This window comes from Varroa jacobsoni, unplaced genomic scaffold (genome assembly GCF_002532875.2).
Source record: "Varroa jacobsoni isolate VJ856 unplaced genomic scaffold, vjacob_1.0 scaffold_1444, whole genome shotgun sequence".
In the NCBI taxonomy this organism is placed as follows: domain Eukaryota; kingdom Metazoa; phylum Arthropoda; class Arachnida; order Mesostigmata; family Varroidae; genus Varroa; species Varroa jacobsoni.
In genome coordinates this window covers 164,077-179,600 of record NW_019214346.1, presented here as the reverse complement: position 1 = coordinate 179,600, position 15,524 = coordinate 164,077, and the positions used below count along the sequence as shown (strand labels likewise).

Below are 15,524 nucleotides of genomic sequence, written 5' to 3'. Positions count from 1 at the left end.
GGTACGTTACCCATAAGATTACGCTGTAATTTGACATAGTTCTTTTTTCATTTTTATTCGCCAAAATGCTTGCACGTTTATGGTAAAATTGAATTTGAATTGCTGCGGGTGCTTCAGTACACAGATAAAGCACACGTCTCGTGTCGAACTATATTTACATCGCATTCAGCGTTAGCAGACATTTTGACCGGTTGCCGTAGTAGTTACGGCAAAGCACAAAAGCATTTTCTGTCTAAGCAGGTGCGAACTATCGTCGGCGGCTGGTGTTCGTTGGGACTACGAGCAGTCTTCTTCTGAAAAAAACGCATAAAAGTTGTTCGGGCGCTCATAAAAAAAAAAAAAAAAAAGCTGATTCAATACACTCAGCGATTGCCGATGCTGTTAGTGCACAATGCTTAAGTCGAGCATGCCTTATGATGATTTTTGGCGAGCGTATGGGACAAGAGTAACGTTTCATAAATCACGTTCAACTCTCAGATAATCTAATTGAATGGCCGATGGAAACGTAGGACATATCGATTCGTATAAGCGGCCGCCATTTATTCCTCTACTTGGCATTCATTCTTGGCAGTGAACAGAAGGTACCCAACATACTAGGAGGACTCATGTACTTCGAGCATGAAGATGGTTTTCGAATTTGAACAACGCCTTCACCGGGATAATGCACCAAATTTTTCTAGGACAAGAAAACGATGCGGCTACTAAAATTTTACAAAAACGGTGATAATATGAATCTAGTAGAACGAAGTTTCCCTTTTGTAGACAACCGACACACTCGAGAGATTCTATAAGCGACTTGGAGACTTTCAGAGTTGTGTTCATTGTGATGCGATATGTACGGCCGTGGACCTTTGTAGGAGCTCAATAAAGCAATACAACATATCCTATGATGTCCTCACGATCGAACCAGTCCTCAATAGGTTGGATCATCTCGATGGCCTTGGGTCTAAACCACACGTCATTAAAGCATTCCACTAACTGAGGCAGTCGTAGTCCGCAGGTAACGAGTACTTCTGATTATGAGTTTAGCGAATTAACAACAGGAATATGCCATGCACCATTGAATCTAATCAAAATCGACATAAATCGCTTTCAAAATACAGGTTTACTTTTAGTTAGGTGTTTTCGCAGTCCTCTATAATGTACTTCCGTAAACTTTCACAGCCTTTAGAGAGCTATGTATTTTACCTTGCGTGTACTGGGGTTCGCGAGGTCGTGTAGAACTGGCAGTAATCTTGCTCTGCGTGGAACTGTCAAGCTGTCAAGCTCCTTTTACCTAAATGATGATCACTAAATGATTATAATCGCCTCAAAACACTTCTCTGTTGTGTAGTTCGGCTCTGGTTGATCCGTCACTATTGTCCTCATGATGGTGGAGTGCAAGCATGTTCGCTTGCCAAATTTAAAGGTACATGACGTGACCTAGGTTTGACCCAGGCTTGCGGAATGGTATAAGTCGTGTTCGCTCGAAAAAGGACCTGATTTATAGGAACGGCTTGCGAAGCAATATCTGGTTGCCACAAATGATAGACCCGTCTTCACCTTCCCTGGAAACGCCTAAGGATCATTCAGTGATGTTATAATCGCGAACCACGATGTACTCCTGGTGATTACGGAACAGCGAACAGCACAGATCAAGCTGAGTAAAAGTGATCACAGATATTTGATCTGCTTAACGTGTGTTGATGGGGCGAGCGCAGCAGCATTGTCCCCATCTATGAGGATGAGAAAACTCCACTGCAGCCGACTCCAAAGGGAAACAAACAGGGAGTGTCGAGAAAATGACAATACCATTGGCAAACGACTGCTTTAGCAATTTCTTGTAAATATGTTGTACCAAGGGCGCTCTAGGCAAAATGCCGCGAGTGGCGGTTGACATCAGGCAAGGCACCCGACCCAGACGGAGTCTTCGCTCAGGCCCCGAAGATGTCCATAAAAAAGGTGGTCTATACTATTCCAAGATCTGACTTATCGACCTTTGCAAGCTAGGCGGTCTTCTGACACATGAAAAGAACACATCAAAAGTATTGCGTAATGTAATTATCACCAAGCTTGAAATAGAAGTAGAAGAAAGAAAAGTTCAAAGCTCAAAAGGGCAGCCTTTTTTCGAAGCTGTCAAGAAAGTTTCCGATAAAAAGCATTGAAATAGACAGAAAGTGTGAGAAACGCGGATAGGGGGTCTTGTGCTTTCGACATGGCGAACTGGTCCGTGATTATGAAGGTGCTTGGGGGAAAGGGTTCTCTATTTATGAGTACCTACCTCGTCACACCTTATAAATAAACTGTGGAACGCTGGCCGCAAAACACAGGGTACCTCGACGGTTGTCCCCTAGGGACTGATACTACGCCCTTTTCTGCAGAATTTCGCGTACGATGACGTTTTTAACATGCCTGGTCTATTAAAGGAAGCCGTGTTTGTAGTGTACGCCGATGACCTGGGCTCACCGAAAGAAGGAGGTCCTCCTTAATAGAGTCAGTCTTGCACTAATTAAGATAAAGGCCCGGATGAAGAAGCATTTTTTTCGCGATTAGATCAGAAAAATGTATGGCTCCTAATTTGACCAACAGAAAAGTGTACCAAGGAGTGAATTTCTGGTTGGGTAAAATTCCGATCGAAATTAAGAAAAAAGCTCAGGTATCTCGGGGTGCTCCTCGGCATAGGGTTTAAAAGTAGAATATTCAGCGAGGAAGGCTATGAATGTTTTGAAACTTATTCCGGGGTAGCAGGATCATCGGAAATCGTAAGACATTTATTGGCGACAATTGTTGAAGCTGTTGTGCTTTACGCTGTTTTCGTCTGGGCTAACATAGCCTTCGACAACGAGAGATATGGAAGGATTCTACTTGCTGCGTAAAAAGTGCTAATATCAAAGTAGCCATTGCATACCGAGCTCCACCGAACCTTTTTCCTTGTCAAAATGTTACCATCGAAGCTGCTGGCTAAAAAAGAACCTTACGCCATTTAGAAAAGAATTCTCTTTGGAATAGATCCAATATACTGGACGTGACTCGGGGAGCGCCATCCTTTCATGGGGACGCCTCTGTCTTACTATGTTATCCAGATGCTGATCGTTAAAGTCAATTGCACACGTAAAATGGTTGGTATCAAAAAGACTGAAGTAGAGTTCTTTTTCTAGGCGCTGCTGGAAACTTCGACGGAGTTGAGTAAAATTATCAGTCAAGAGCGTCGTTAGGGGAATACCGAGTTTGGTAGAAAAATAGAATGCCGCCAGTAGATTTTTGGAGATGATGATGCAACTAAAGGAAACGTTATAACAGATCAGAAGCCAAGGGTTTCATTTTTTTCATTTTTTCAGCTCTTACTCCTTACCTCTCTTATTTTAGTATGAGAGAGGGTAATGGGTGAGAGATAGGACACGGGTTAGCCTCGTTACGAACAAACCTTTCGCCTTCCACAAGCCATGGCCGAAAGTATACGCAAGTAGTTCCAGATAGTACTCCAAGTTACCGAGGACTAAGGTTTTAATGAATGTGAGTCCCACAGTGTTAGGCAGAGGCCTGTGGTTCGAATTCGGGCATAGACACATTTCGCTCTGTGTTGTGAGCCAGTTGTCTCAAGCATTGCTGAACGCCATAGCGATGATTAGGATACTATTATTAAAATTGGCTTCCAATCATTCAGTAATTGAGAGCTTAACTCATGCCGTACTTATCAGATATGTCAGTGTGACTTTCAAGTACTTGACTATTTTTAAGTATCTGAAGGCAATCGTGCCGACGAATGGCCAGATTTACTCAGAGCGCATTACGGAAAAAGATGCGGCTAGGGATAATTACGAGTGTAGGAATACGTACACCCTCGAAACTTTCTTTATGCATGACGCTGCTTTCGTTCGCAATAAAGGCGGCTGTCCACGATATTCGAGTCGGCTGCGAAAACCCCTCATTGTAGCAGCTCGAAAGACTTGACCGGGTCAAAGCTTCGTTTTTACAGCACATCATTAAACTGTATTTTTATTGTTAAACCGATATGTGTATTTTGTAGGCAACAGGCCGTTATTTATAAAGAATCTAGCACGTAAATTGAAGTTCCCCATTACTGACTATTCGGAATCTATCAAAAAACCGGAGAGAAAGAACAGCTAGATCGACGTTCATGATATCGGAGCTATGACTAATAAAGCCTGGAAAGGACCCAGTGGAAGGAACCGGTACATTTTGCGCATGTGTGGGTCTCGTTACATCATGGACATGTATGGTGCTATTGTGCACTGTTATACACTATAGTCTACAATGCAACTATAACAGCAACTACAGCCCATATCAAGCGTGTTCTGATACACTGAGAGACCCGCTTTCCGAGACGACACGCATCGATTGTGTCAGCTGATTCTAAATATCCTGTATTTTTCAAGATATCCGTGTTTAACAGCTTTTCTGTCTATGAGGAGCGTATTTGTGGAACAATACAGTGGATCTGAGTTATAAGCCAGCATCGGGGATGGAACAGGTTGAACTTACTTTGTCATATATCGTCGTAAAAATTAAGCCAGATAAAATGAAATATGTATAGACATAAGTTGATTCAAGTAACTGTGTGGTGAATTTTTGAACGATCGAAAGCGTAAATGTTAGATGGCCAATAGATCTCTGAATTTCGTATCACCATATATATTTATATGCTAAATATGCTGTCATATTTATTCTAATTAAAACCGTATAAGTTCCGTAGAAGTTTGGCATACCTAGACGTAATGTGGCGTCCGGCTTTCATTCAGAGCATTACAACGGTTATGAACTTGTCGTGTTCGTAACTTTTGATTCTGAAATTAAATCCGGTTCATTTGCAACTGCAATCTTCTTAGAATTTGGTCTAGGTAGCCTTAATATTAGGAGTATAGGGGACAGAGTTTCTAGATGTTCATTTCTTGAACTTTAATGAGGCCAACTAAAATATTGTTATAATAATAGTGTATAAATACTATTTATTTAATCACGTTTGTCGTGTAGATTGGGATTAGTCCGGATCAGTTCGTCCGAGTAACTGAATTCCGAATTCGTCAGAGAACGTGCCAACTGAAATAGTCAACGATAGCGTGGCGCTGAATCGGTCGCCGTTTTTTTCCGTCATAGCGCATAGACAGTTCGGCCAAAACCGCACCGTCTAACTGCACATTATCGTGGCATAGCTTTTCTGACTGACGTCTGAAATTATCTGGAGCTTCTGAGCTGATGCTGTAACGACGCCTAAACGTGCCCGTTTTCTGTAAATTCAGTGGATACTTTGTAAATGGATATATATATATATTAAATAATAGGAACTTTTCTAGTAAAGGAAACGGTTCTCACACACACCTGTACAATTTATTTTCACAAGAGGCAATACAATCGATAATAATCAATTCAATTTTAACCTTATTCAAAAAGATAAGTTACTGCGGATGATCTTAGACACCTTGTATGTTGTTTCAACTTTAAGTTTATTTAATTGATGTAGTTTTATTACACCATACGGCTTGTAGCCTCAAATGGCCTACTATCAATGTGTTACTTGGTCATTGTGCTAAAAAATAGGCCGCACATCAAATCGGTTTACGATCGCAGTGAACTACGCTGCCTCAGTTTGGTTAGACATGGTTCGACCCGGAAGTGCAAGATATCTGTGAAAAACAAGAAAAAAAAACTTTTATATACATGACTTTTTCAAATCAACATTTCATTCCTGCTCTAAGTATCTTCAAGATATTACCATATTATGACTTTTCATATAGCTCTAAATCCCTGACTTTAAACCTAATATCCAACTCTCATAATGGGTAGCTCTAAGTGTTGTATCTGCTGTATTCACTGCGTATTTGAAGCTTATCTTTATAAGCCTTTACGACTCAAAGGTTGTTTTTGTTACCCTAGGTTTTCACCGTATCCAAAATGCATTTCTGTTTATCTCTCCATCGATAACGTTAAGTCTAATCTCACACAGTTTTATAAAGGTAGACAACGAATTTTTCCTTTAACAAAACACGAACAGCTGAGACCTAGCTAGTGTTGTTGGTAGCTGTTTTAGAATGGTGCTCAATTTGGAGCTCCGCTCTGTGTAGATAGAGGTTCAGGCACATTCTCTCTGAGCTCCGGCTTTCACGTGGTTTATTACCATCGTTACTGCTCTCATAATGAATGTAGCTTAATTGATTCTTTCGGCTTTTATACCGCAGGTTAGACGTTTATTTTTATAGAATCACTAGAAAAATATGTGCGTCCAATGGAGACGTTGCTGTGCCTCTATATCGCATACTCGGATATAAATCGTTCATCATTAAGTAATTTACAAATTACCTATCACAATATTTTTATGCAGATTTGCTGTTCCTCCATTTTAGACTAAAACTAGGGACACCTGCCCTCAGATGTATTAAAACTATCAACTGGCTTCTCCTTGTCTAAGTAACAAGGACCCTTAACTGAAATAAATCCATGTTAGACTTACCGAGTAAATGCGTGCTTTCGATGTTTATTGTATTTAGTTGAATGAGACAAAGGGCAAGGCGTCTATGCCAATGAATATGGCGTGGCGTTCATCCTTCTGATCTAGTCTGAAACCGACCGTCTAAAAGTGAGCACAAGCACTTGATGACAATGTAACAAGATTAGCTTGCCAGGTGCCACCCATATCTTGTGTGACACACATTGAGTAAACTCAGACGAATGCTGCATTTTAGAAGAAGTTTATCAATCAATCAATATATATATATATATATACTGATTGATTGATATATATATATATCAATCTATCTACCAAGATATCAATCAATCTATCTAGTATATCTAATCTATTTAATCTAATCAATCAATCAATCTATCTATCTATCTATCTATCTATCCATCAATCAATCTATCTATCTACCTATCTATCAATCAATTTATCTATCTATCTATTTACCTATCTAATCAATCTATCAACTAATAATATATCAATCTATCAATCAGTCAATCAATATATATCTACCAATCTATCTGTCTATCAATCTATATACCTATCTATGTATTTATCTATATATCAATCTATTTATATATCCATCCATCTATGTATCTATATATCTATCGATGGATCTATCTAATTATATTATTATTAGATATTAATTAAACATATTACTCGATTCGTTAAAGCGAAAACGATGCCTACAGCGGACCTTCCGCGGAAGCCATAGTCAAACACGCGTTAATTACATTTACAGGGTCATTTGAACAAGATGACCTTTTGGATCAGCGTGGAGGCATCTCCATCTCTTCATTAGCTCGTTGCCCCGGTGCCTTTACATCGCCCTGGATAGATGTGGGAACGAATCCGATGTATCTCGCCTGTACAGACACACCGGCATGCACTAGAATTGTTTAAAAGATAACAGCAAATCAGACCACGATTTTCGCATGAGCCATTGCGTTATCGTACGCTGTTTTGTCAATGTTATATAGGCAGGTAGAACTCAAGTAATGTCTTGCTTGTGGCTTTTTTCTTGCACTGCTACCAATGTTACCTACAGGCGGATCAGACCTACTAGCGTTCGTAATTTGCTCACAAGTATAACAAACATCATTAACATCGTCATATATTTCAAGAAAAAATAAATTAAAAGGTGCGGCATTTAACCGACGGATTCTAAATGTTAGCACGCGCATATACAGACTTATCAGTAGTTGTTGCGCCATTGTTGTTGCCAAGCAGCTTTAATATTTGCTGGAACAATCGTGGACATCTTCAGGCTGTTTCCGCCCTCGGAGGCTACGCAAATTTAAGTGAGCTAAGGGAAGTAGTGAAAGGAGACGCGTATAGACGAAGTCGGTGAACCGATCGGGTAAAGGATTATCTTCTCCGATTTTCTTCTTCAAATTACGTTCTCTTTCGCTTTCCCACTGTCTGTCTGTTTTCACCCCGTGTCTCCCGCCCTACGACGTCACATTCCTCCGTCGGTAGATTTTCCCTGCAAAATTATTGTCGGCGTTGTATTTTAGTGTTCGCATATCCGTATGATAGCACCCCAGTGGAGCTGTGGCTCGATCGCTTAGTGACGCGCACTTTCGATTGTCAGCTATTATGGAACAAAGGTAGATCTGTTTGTTTGACGTGTTCATTCGTATCTAAACGTCGTCAGAATTTGAGCTCGGTTCGGTTCCAGCCGACGAACTAACGACCGTGCGCCGTTAGCGTTAGGTTCTATGTATTTCATCTATTTATCCAGGAAGCTGCCATTGATTTCACACACTACTATTATCCCTCCGTAGTGCTTGCAAAGCGGCATGGCGACGCTGTTAGGCGAAATTGATCCAATATAAAGCGATTCGTCGCTCTATTTTGTCGCGACGGCGCTAGTGACATTGTGGCGCGCTGCACCTTTCCGTGGGATATGTGGTCAGTCTTATCCTGCTGCCGCCCCCAGCGTTCGGCGTACGTTCTGTTGCTGGTAGGGATTGCGACGGTTACGGTAGAGTAGTAGTCCTAGGTGCGGTAGGGGTGTCCACGGTTGTCAGAAGCTACACGCGATGGTGCCGCTCGCCTCAGAGCGGCAACGAGACGGTCAGACTTCCGCCGCAATGCTGTACCCTGCAGCGGGGCGCAAAGTCACCCCTAGGCTCCGCCTCCTCAGCCCGCCGCTCGGCACGCTCCTAGCGGCCGAGACAAGAAGCTCGTGGCGGGCCCCTCAGTGTGGCGCGGTCGTGGATCGGAAGGGGTCCCGCTCCCGAAACGGCAAGGGAGCTGGCGAGCTAAGAATTCTTGCGCCGCTAGGCGCAGGTTAGGATTTGGTGACGCAGGAGGAAGGAGTTGATGTTAAAAGGTTGCTTGCTCGAGCTGGTTGTGGCTGAAAAGGAAACGACACAAAGATATAGGAGCAGAATAGAGTTGAAAGTGCTTGTGAATGTGCAACGAGCCTAAGGATAGAGCAGATTGCTGGAAATAAAGGGTGGAAGAAGTCACGAAGGGTGAAGAAAACAAAGGGCGAAATGAGTAAAAGATTAAGTTATCTATGTTGCACAATGCAAACAGAGCAGTAGAGCTGGCGCTCGGTGCGTTACGATATACAAGAGAGAAAGCACTCTGGAGAAATAGCCTAGGTCAAGCTGAGTACGAAAAGGCTGCCGCTATCGTTGAGGCAGCAGTTTTTAAGGAAAAAGTCACCCAAAAAAGTGGTAGCAGCGTGGTGAAAAGTTGTGATCAGGTCTGGCTTTAGTGCGTCGGAAGTGTTGAAGACGACGCTGATGACGTCGATTACCGCATCGTTCATGAGCGGTGGCTGTGTGCTTGTGAAATGTTCTAAAAGCAACCAATAAAGGTTGTTACGGCAAAATGAGGAATCCGAAATAAATGCGAAAAAATTGTGTACGGTCTACGGTGTACGTTATTGGGAAGTACAACTCTGTACAAGAAAGAAGACAGATATAGCAGAAGCAGCCGCGATTTGAGTAGAGAAATAAGGATGTGTTTTGCTTAGCAGTGGAAACAAAAGGTGAAGCAAACCAGACACAACCTCTGAAGGCCCTAGAAGGCCACCCCGAAGACCACCCGGGGTCGCCTGATGGATTACCCTTGTCCAGTTTGTTGCCTTCGGGTAGGCGCAGGACCGAAGTAATGAACAAAAAAGTGAAGTGAGCAAGTGAACAAAGTGTAAACGAAGGAAAAACAGTTAGAATTTCTAGAGATAGCGCGTGTCATAGCCAATAGCGGCCGTACCACTGTTAACGCCTATTCAATTTCACTGCCAGAGAATAAAAGTGCATTGACGAAATAACAACTACAAAAAAAAAACAGTGCTTAGATTGATTCTCCTAAAAGTCTTGGAAATAAAAGAATCACAAAAAGATTAGACGAAACCACCCACCAAAGTTAATTTCAAAACGAAAAGAAAAAACTTCTCAGACGCTAAATTACTCATTAAACTTCATTATCATCAAGCTCTCTTCGTCTCAGGAGTGTTCAGCTACATCATGTCATTTTTGAACGGAGGGTAGGTGACTAGGAATTAAATTGTAATTTACAGAAAACAAAGCGATACGCATTTTGTGCTTTTTTTTTTTCTTCGTATAAAAACTGATGAAACAGGCCCTTTATGAATACTTATATTGAAACATTTGGCTGAATAGTGCGCGGTTCTGGTATCTGGAAAACCTACTAAGAATAATCGACTACCCAGCCATTCTTTGGCTGCCTAGCCCTGAGTCCATATTAGTTTAACGCAAAACACATAACAACCTCACTCCAGGAAACTATCAATTTCGTTGACTTATGTGTATATGTTCACCATATAGCATAGCTCAATCTTCATGAAATGTATATGTTAATGGCGACGCAGAAGGTCGCCGTGTCATAAAGTTGTTCTGTGTTTTTCGTACGCTTTAAGGAAATGCTCACAATCAATGTGCTTAGATCTATGTTGTTCAAAGGTATCGTCTCGTAATCCTATGCCATTCACGAACCCGAGCTGCATTGGACGACTAGGATTATCAATGTTCTTCAAGGAACTGCAGATAGAAAAAGACGGCATTTAGTAATATCGATTTCGGTGTTCTATGGCAAACGCTTTCGGAATTGCTTTGTCACGCACCGCCAGTGAACCAACTGCGCTTCGTTAACAAAGTAAATTTGCTTAATTTGTTGTGATAGAGCGGCTCATCTCAGCAGCTTCGTGATAGCGCAATCGCTAACGTGTTTACCTGCTAAGCTCAAATACACGTGGTGGTTCAGGCCTGAAATAGTGGCTACGCACATCTTGTTTCGTGCTGGAAATCAATCAGTTAAAGGAACTATTAACGACCTAAGCAGGGGACAAAAACAAGCCCAGAAAACATCTTAGCCCATTTTAGCAAGATGTGCAATAGTATTGTAACGTAAAAGAACTTGAGTCTATTTGCTTGACCTCACTGTGTCTTTGAGGTGGTTAGTGTCTAATCAACGTAATGACGCGCAATAGCGATCCAGTCTTGATCATTTGAGGACCACCACAATGGGCATCGTTGACGTGACCGGCTACAACTAAACATAAACAAATAACAATATCGATCTAAGCTTAGTCAGCTTTATTCGGTATAATTGACTTAAATAAAAGGAATTCTCGCATCGTCAACTAGATAATGATGAACGGAATTACGACTTTCAAAATACACCTTTGATATACATTTCGTGGCAGTATTTATTTTCGGCTCTTTTCGTTGCAATCCATGTATCTGCTTACCGTCACGGTTAGCGGGGTTCTGCTAAACATACATTTAACATACAGAAGTCACTTGAAGGGGATCCTCAGCGAGCGTGCGTGGATACATGTACGTCATAAGCAGGGAAACATCCTTGCTACGTATATTCATATAGATAAAACGTGCGGTTCCTTGTGGTGTGGACTGTGAAAGAAATAAAAAAACGTCTAATACAAACAATTGTATAATATATTCGTATATATATGTATATAACCCTTCAGTTATATTGTATTTTGGTACACCGGAAATTGCCCTGGGCGCTGCGTGAATTGATAACGAACGCAGGTCATAGGCGGAGAAGTTAGAACAAATGGGAGGAAATACGTGATGATGGCACCATAGAAAGAAATGTCTTGTGGCAATCATCGAGTTCGGAGTCGGATTAAATTCTCCGCGATCAATGTTTCCCGTCTCTAAGCAACAGTCCTCTGCAAATCGTGGTGACTCACAGTGGGGCAAACGAAACATTAGGCAAGGTAATGAAGGTTCATATTCACTGCTTTGTTACACGTAGCTCTGGCCAGATTCTCCGTCGTGCTTGTCGTTGAACAGATTATAGTGCTCTACCTTCGTGTTCTCTCAGGCCAGACTACGGCAGTTTAGAGTGAGTTAGTCCAGGATGAAACGCAACCGTTTCTTGGGTCAGAGAAAATATAATGGGCTGCATTATATTATAGATTAGAAACAGGGCAGTCTTTACGTACGTTCACGTTGGGTGGTAAATGCCTAGGCTTTTGTCACGGATATTTATATATAACATCAGGACGGACATTTTATTAGCGAAAATGTTTTCGTATCACAGAACTTTAATAGGCTTAATATGCACGGACTTGTGTAATAATAAAAACTAGAGTAAATTTGGCCAACAAGAAGACAAACAAACGAACTATCGTTTCATCATTTTTAATTCAGGCCACACGCATATGATGACATTTGGCAAACGTGAAATGGAGAATTATTGTGATGATCTTTGAATCAGATTCAACTCTAGTTTGGTACAATTATCAACGGTATATTCCTATTCCCGATTCATGTCGACTCAAAAGGTCCGTTGCGCTAACCACAGTGCTTCGGTACATCACCGCGTATGTGCTTAAGGATATAACTTTGCATTTTTCCCTATACTAATGAATTCTCCTTCGTTTGGGAACATATATAAGGCCGTGCGATGTAAGGCAATAGCGCTCCACGTGGCCTGCACGTGCCTCTTAGTAAATTGTCGCTGCGGCAGCTGCGGCACTGTGTTCCTCTGTGGTTACCCCTCAAAGCCTTCGTCATAATGGCTAGCGAGAAAGGTTTGTTCGCCTGCTGCTCTTATTATTATAACCGCTTACAGCACCGGAGCGCTTGCAAGCGGCATTGCAGCTGTGGCAGAATAGGACATCCTGGTGGACGAAGCCAGCAGGGACTGCCTTCCGCGCTTCGCTGTGGAGTCAACGTACTTCGCGGCTCTGTAGATCGGAGTTGAGAGGGGCAGCTGGGTCCGTACTGGCGCTCGTACGACTTCTGCTGAAGGTGGAGAAGCCTGTGGAGTTCCACCTGGACCCGGAGTCCAACTGGCGAAGCCTGCGGAGCACTCATATGGTCATCGGTGTTGTAAAGACAACCACAGCGTGATGCGGTGCCGGTACTGAAAAGGCAACTGCCAAGTTGCATTGCGCTGGAACTACCGGATAGGCGGGTTCGAAGGAGGCGGCTCGTTCTATCCGCGGTGTGGAAGTGTTTCGCAGTGCCTGTGCTCCGAGGACTCTTGCGAGCACCCGCGAAGTACGACGGCCTACTTCCATGGTGTGAAGGAGGAGGTAACATCGAATCGGCATCCGATTGGGGAGTCCTCGCTTACTCGTAACGTCCACATGAAAGCCACCAATTGGCTAGAGGTCGCGACGGTTGTTGCTACGTGCTCGACAAGGCAATTATGTGTCGGTACTTCGTTGAATTAGCGTACATGGTCAGTATAGATCATTGACATAGGTATTTGTATAGCAAGAATATGCGGTTATATCCCTGTTTCCTTATATTGCCTGTGTGTGCCTTGTGATTGCCGATGGCACGCAATGTAGATGCTGCAGTTACTCGAGGGACGATTCAGCGTATACGAACCTGGCAAAAACTAGGCGATATGAACGCTCTTTTTCGCCAATGATAGAAGAGTAGCAACCCTGATTTTGTGACAAGGTGACAATAGCATACGATATAAGTCGAGGTGGGAAGAGTTAATAGAAGTCAAATGTTTTGTAATGTATTTTACACTTAGTTTAGATATCACAACATTCATAGAAATAGCTTCCACGGCCCACTTTATGGTCGTAAGGGACTAAAAGCCGATACTGTTTCAATTTTCACTTGAAATTAATAAAGATGGTTTTTCTACAAAATTTCTTTACATTTTCATAAGGAAACAAGTTTTACAAAAGTATCGCTATACACAATTAGAGGACAGAATGCACGGCTGCGTCGGTAACTATGACTGGTCATAGCCGTTTAGGTGCCGCATCTTTAAATCTATAATTTTATGCTACTTAATAATGAAGTTCGGAAAGAAGTTCCGTGCGGAAACAAAACGACAACGATAGCAGTTAATCCCTACCACTTGATCAGCATTGTTAATATTCCCTGCAGCGAAGTTGCATGTGCATTATGCATAAACTTCACGAATTAAAAATGGTAAAAGATCCCATATTTTTTTCGTTCCTTTCATAAGTGAGACACGAACAGAAAACCGCACCAACTAGTTGTCAACACGCTTCCGTTGTCCCTGTTATCTAATGTTTCAACGATAGGTTATAGCCATTAAGCAACACGTTGGGAAAGCACAGACAAGCAAACCACTGCCTTAAGAAGGCATATACAGCCGATTTTGATATCAACGCGCGACAGTAACTGCAGCTACTGCAGTAGGTCGGACGGACAGATACACGATAATTCAGTAGGTCTTCCTTCCGGGAATAACCCAGATCGCAGGGTCCAAGACCATAATAGCAACCTAGGCGACCCTCATAGCTGCCTTCGTTGTTAAACGATAAACAGGCCCGTCCTAACGCGTTCTATTCAGAGAGACAGGGAGCCGAAGCCGATGCAACCCTCTGCCCTCTTATTTCACAGGATCTGAAACTTATCTAACGTTGGCTTCTTCAGTCTCCAATGCATGTATGGAATTGTTCCTGAAATTTAGTGGGTTCCAGCTCGGACGTGGTGGAGCCACGATGTTCAATGCTCTGTTCCCGCTTCAATCTGTCTCGGCGTGACAAAGTCGTATCGTTCCTCTTGTTGTACATAATAATGATAAACACTTACGTTGAATTTACAGCCTGTTGCGTGGACGCACCCGTATAGCTCCATGAATTGGGGTTACACTAGTATTAGGAGTGTTTTTGTCACCATTAGTATTGTAAGACAAATCGAATTAAATGTTTAATTGCATGAAAAAGATTTGAATCAGCACAACAGATACAGTCGTTCAATCTAAATAATCAATCAAGACCTATACACAGCCTATGCTCCACACTCAACCTATATGGTTTCTAGCGTTTCTAGTAGCAGTTCTGCAGAATATATACAACTGATTAGGGCTATATGGCAAACTATTGATCGACCAATCCATGAAATGTATTTGCATGAAATGAGCTAACAGGACGCAGTCGAAATGCCTATCGTCCACTGGAGCAACAAGCAGGACAAAAAATATATTAGCCGTTTGCTGCATGACAACCTGACAGTCTATCACATACGTATATAACGTCCAAATGTCGAAGGGCGAAAATGGTAGCCCTTACATTCATGCTTTAATATTTGTGTTAATTTTAGAAGCAAAACCAATTTGAGCCAAACTAGCTAAAAAAAAACTTCTCCGCAAGTTGTTTTTACAGCACTATCGTTCCTCATGACTACAAGCCCTAGAAGGACACGTCATGTATGATTCGTGATAGCTCTTCAATTGTTTCAATTATTCAGGCGAGATTCTTATCGCAGCTTTATAAAGTATGATACACATGGCCAATGTATATATACGTCAGAACAGTTTCACGCGGCATTTTTGCGCGTCAATAAAACACTGAGAATTTTCTCTCTACGCAAAAAAAAACCGTTAAAGATTTTTTAGTTCTACAAGTTTAGCATCTTCTGTTCTATCTGTTTCTCTCTGTATCAAAGTAGGGTAAAGTTAAATGTAAAATAGGTGTATATTGAATTTAAGGAACAGGTTAGACTGTATTTAGATTTTTCTCAGCCTGTAACAGATCATAGGGCAAGAATTGGCAGAGATTACAGTGTTTATTAACGAGAACCAGCCGCTTGAAATAACGCCGGGATGTTACACTGTACCA

The 15,524-nt window shown here is 42.0% G+C and overlaps 1 protein-coding gene and 1 long non-coding RNA gene across 3 annotated transcripts in view; one reads left to right on the top strand and one right to left on the bottom strand.

The window, feature by feature from the left end:
* Nucleotides 1–2,749: 2,749 nt before the first annotated feature.
* On the bottom strand, nt 2,750–7,395 carry LOC111270091 (uncharacterized). 2 transcript variants are annotated; one of them, XR_002686130.2, is made up of 3 exons: nt 7,214–7,395; nt 6,446–6,565; nt 2,750–5,621 (listed from the first exon to the last, which is right to left on the bottom strand). It is a non-coding gene; the product is annotated as an uncharacterized LOC111270091 (long non-coding RNA). The 2 variants fall into 2 exon arrangements; XR_002686131.2 differs by having other exon boundaries at nt 6,446–6,551.
* A 195-nt stretch (nt 7,396–7,590) lies between these two features.
* Nucleotides 7,591–15,524, top strand: part of LOC111270087 (vesicular glutamate transporter 1) — a 125,357-nt gene continuing 117,423 nt past the window's right edge. Inside the window, exon 1 of the mRNA XM_086972360.1 lies at nt 7,591–9,956. Within this exon, the coding sequence (XP_086828486.1) occupies nt 9,937–9,956 (20 nt within the window). The 5' untranslated portion in view covers nt 7,591–9,936. The remainder of the gene's footprint in view (nt 9,957–15,524) is intronic.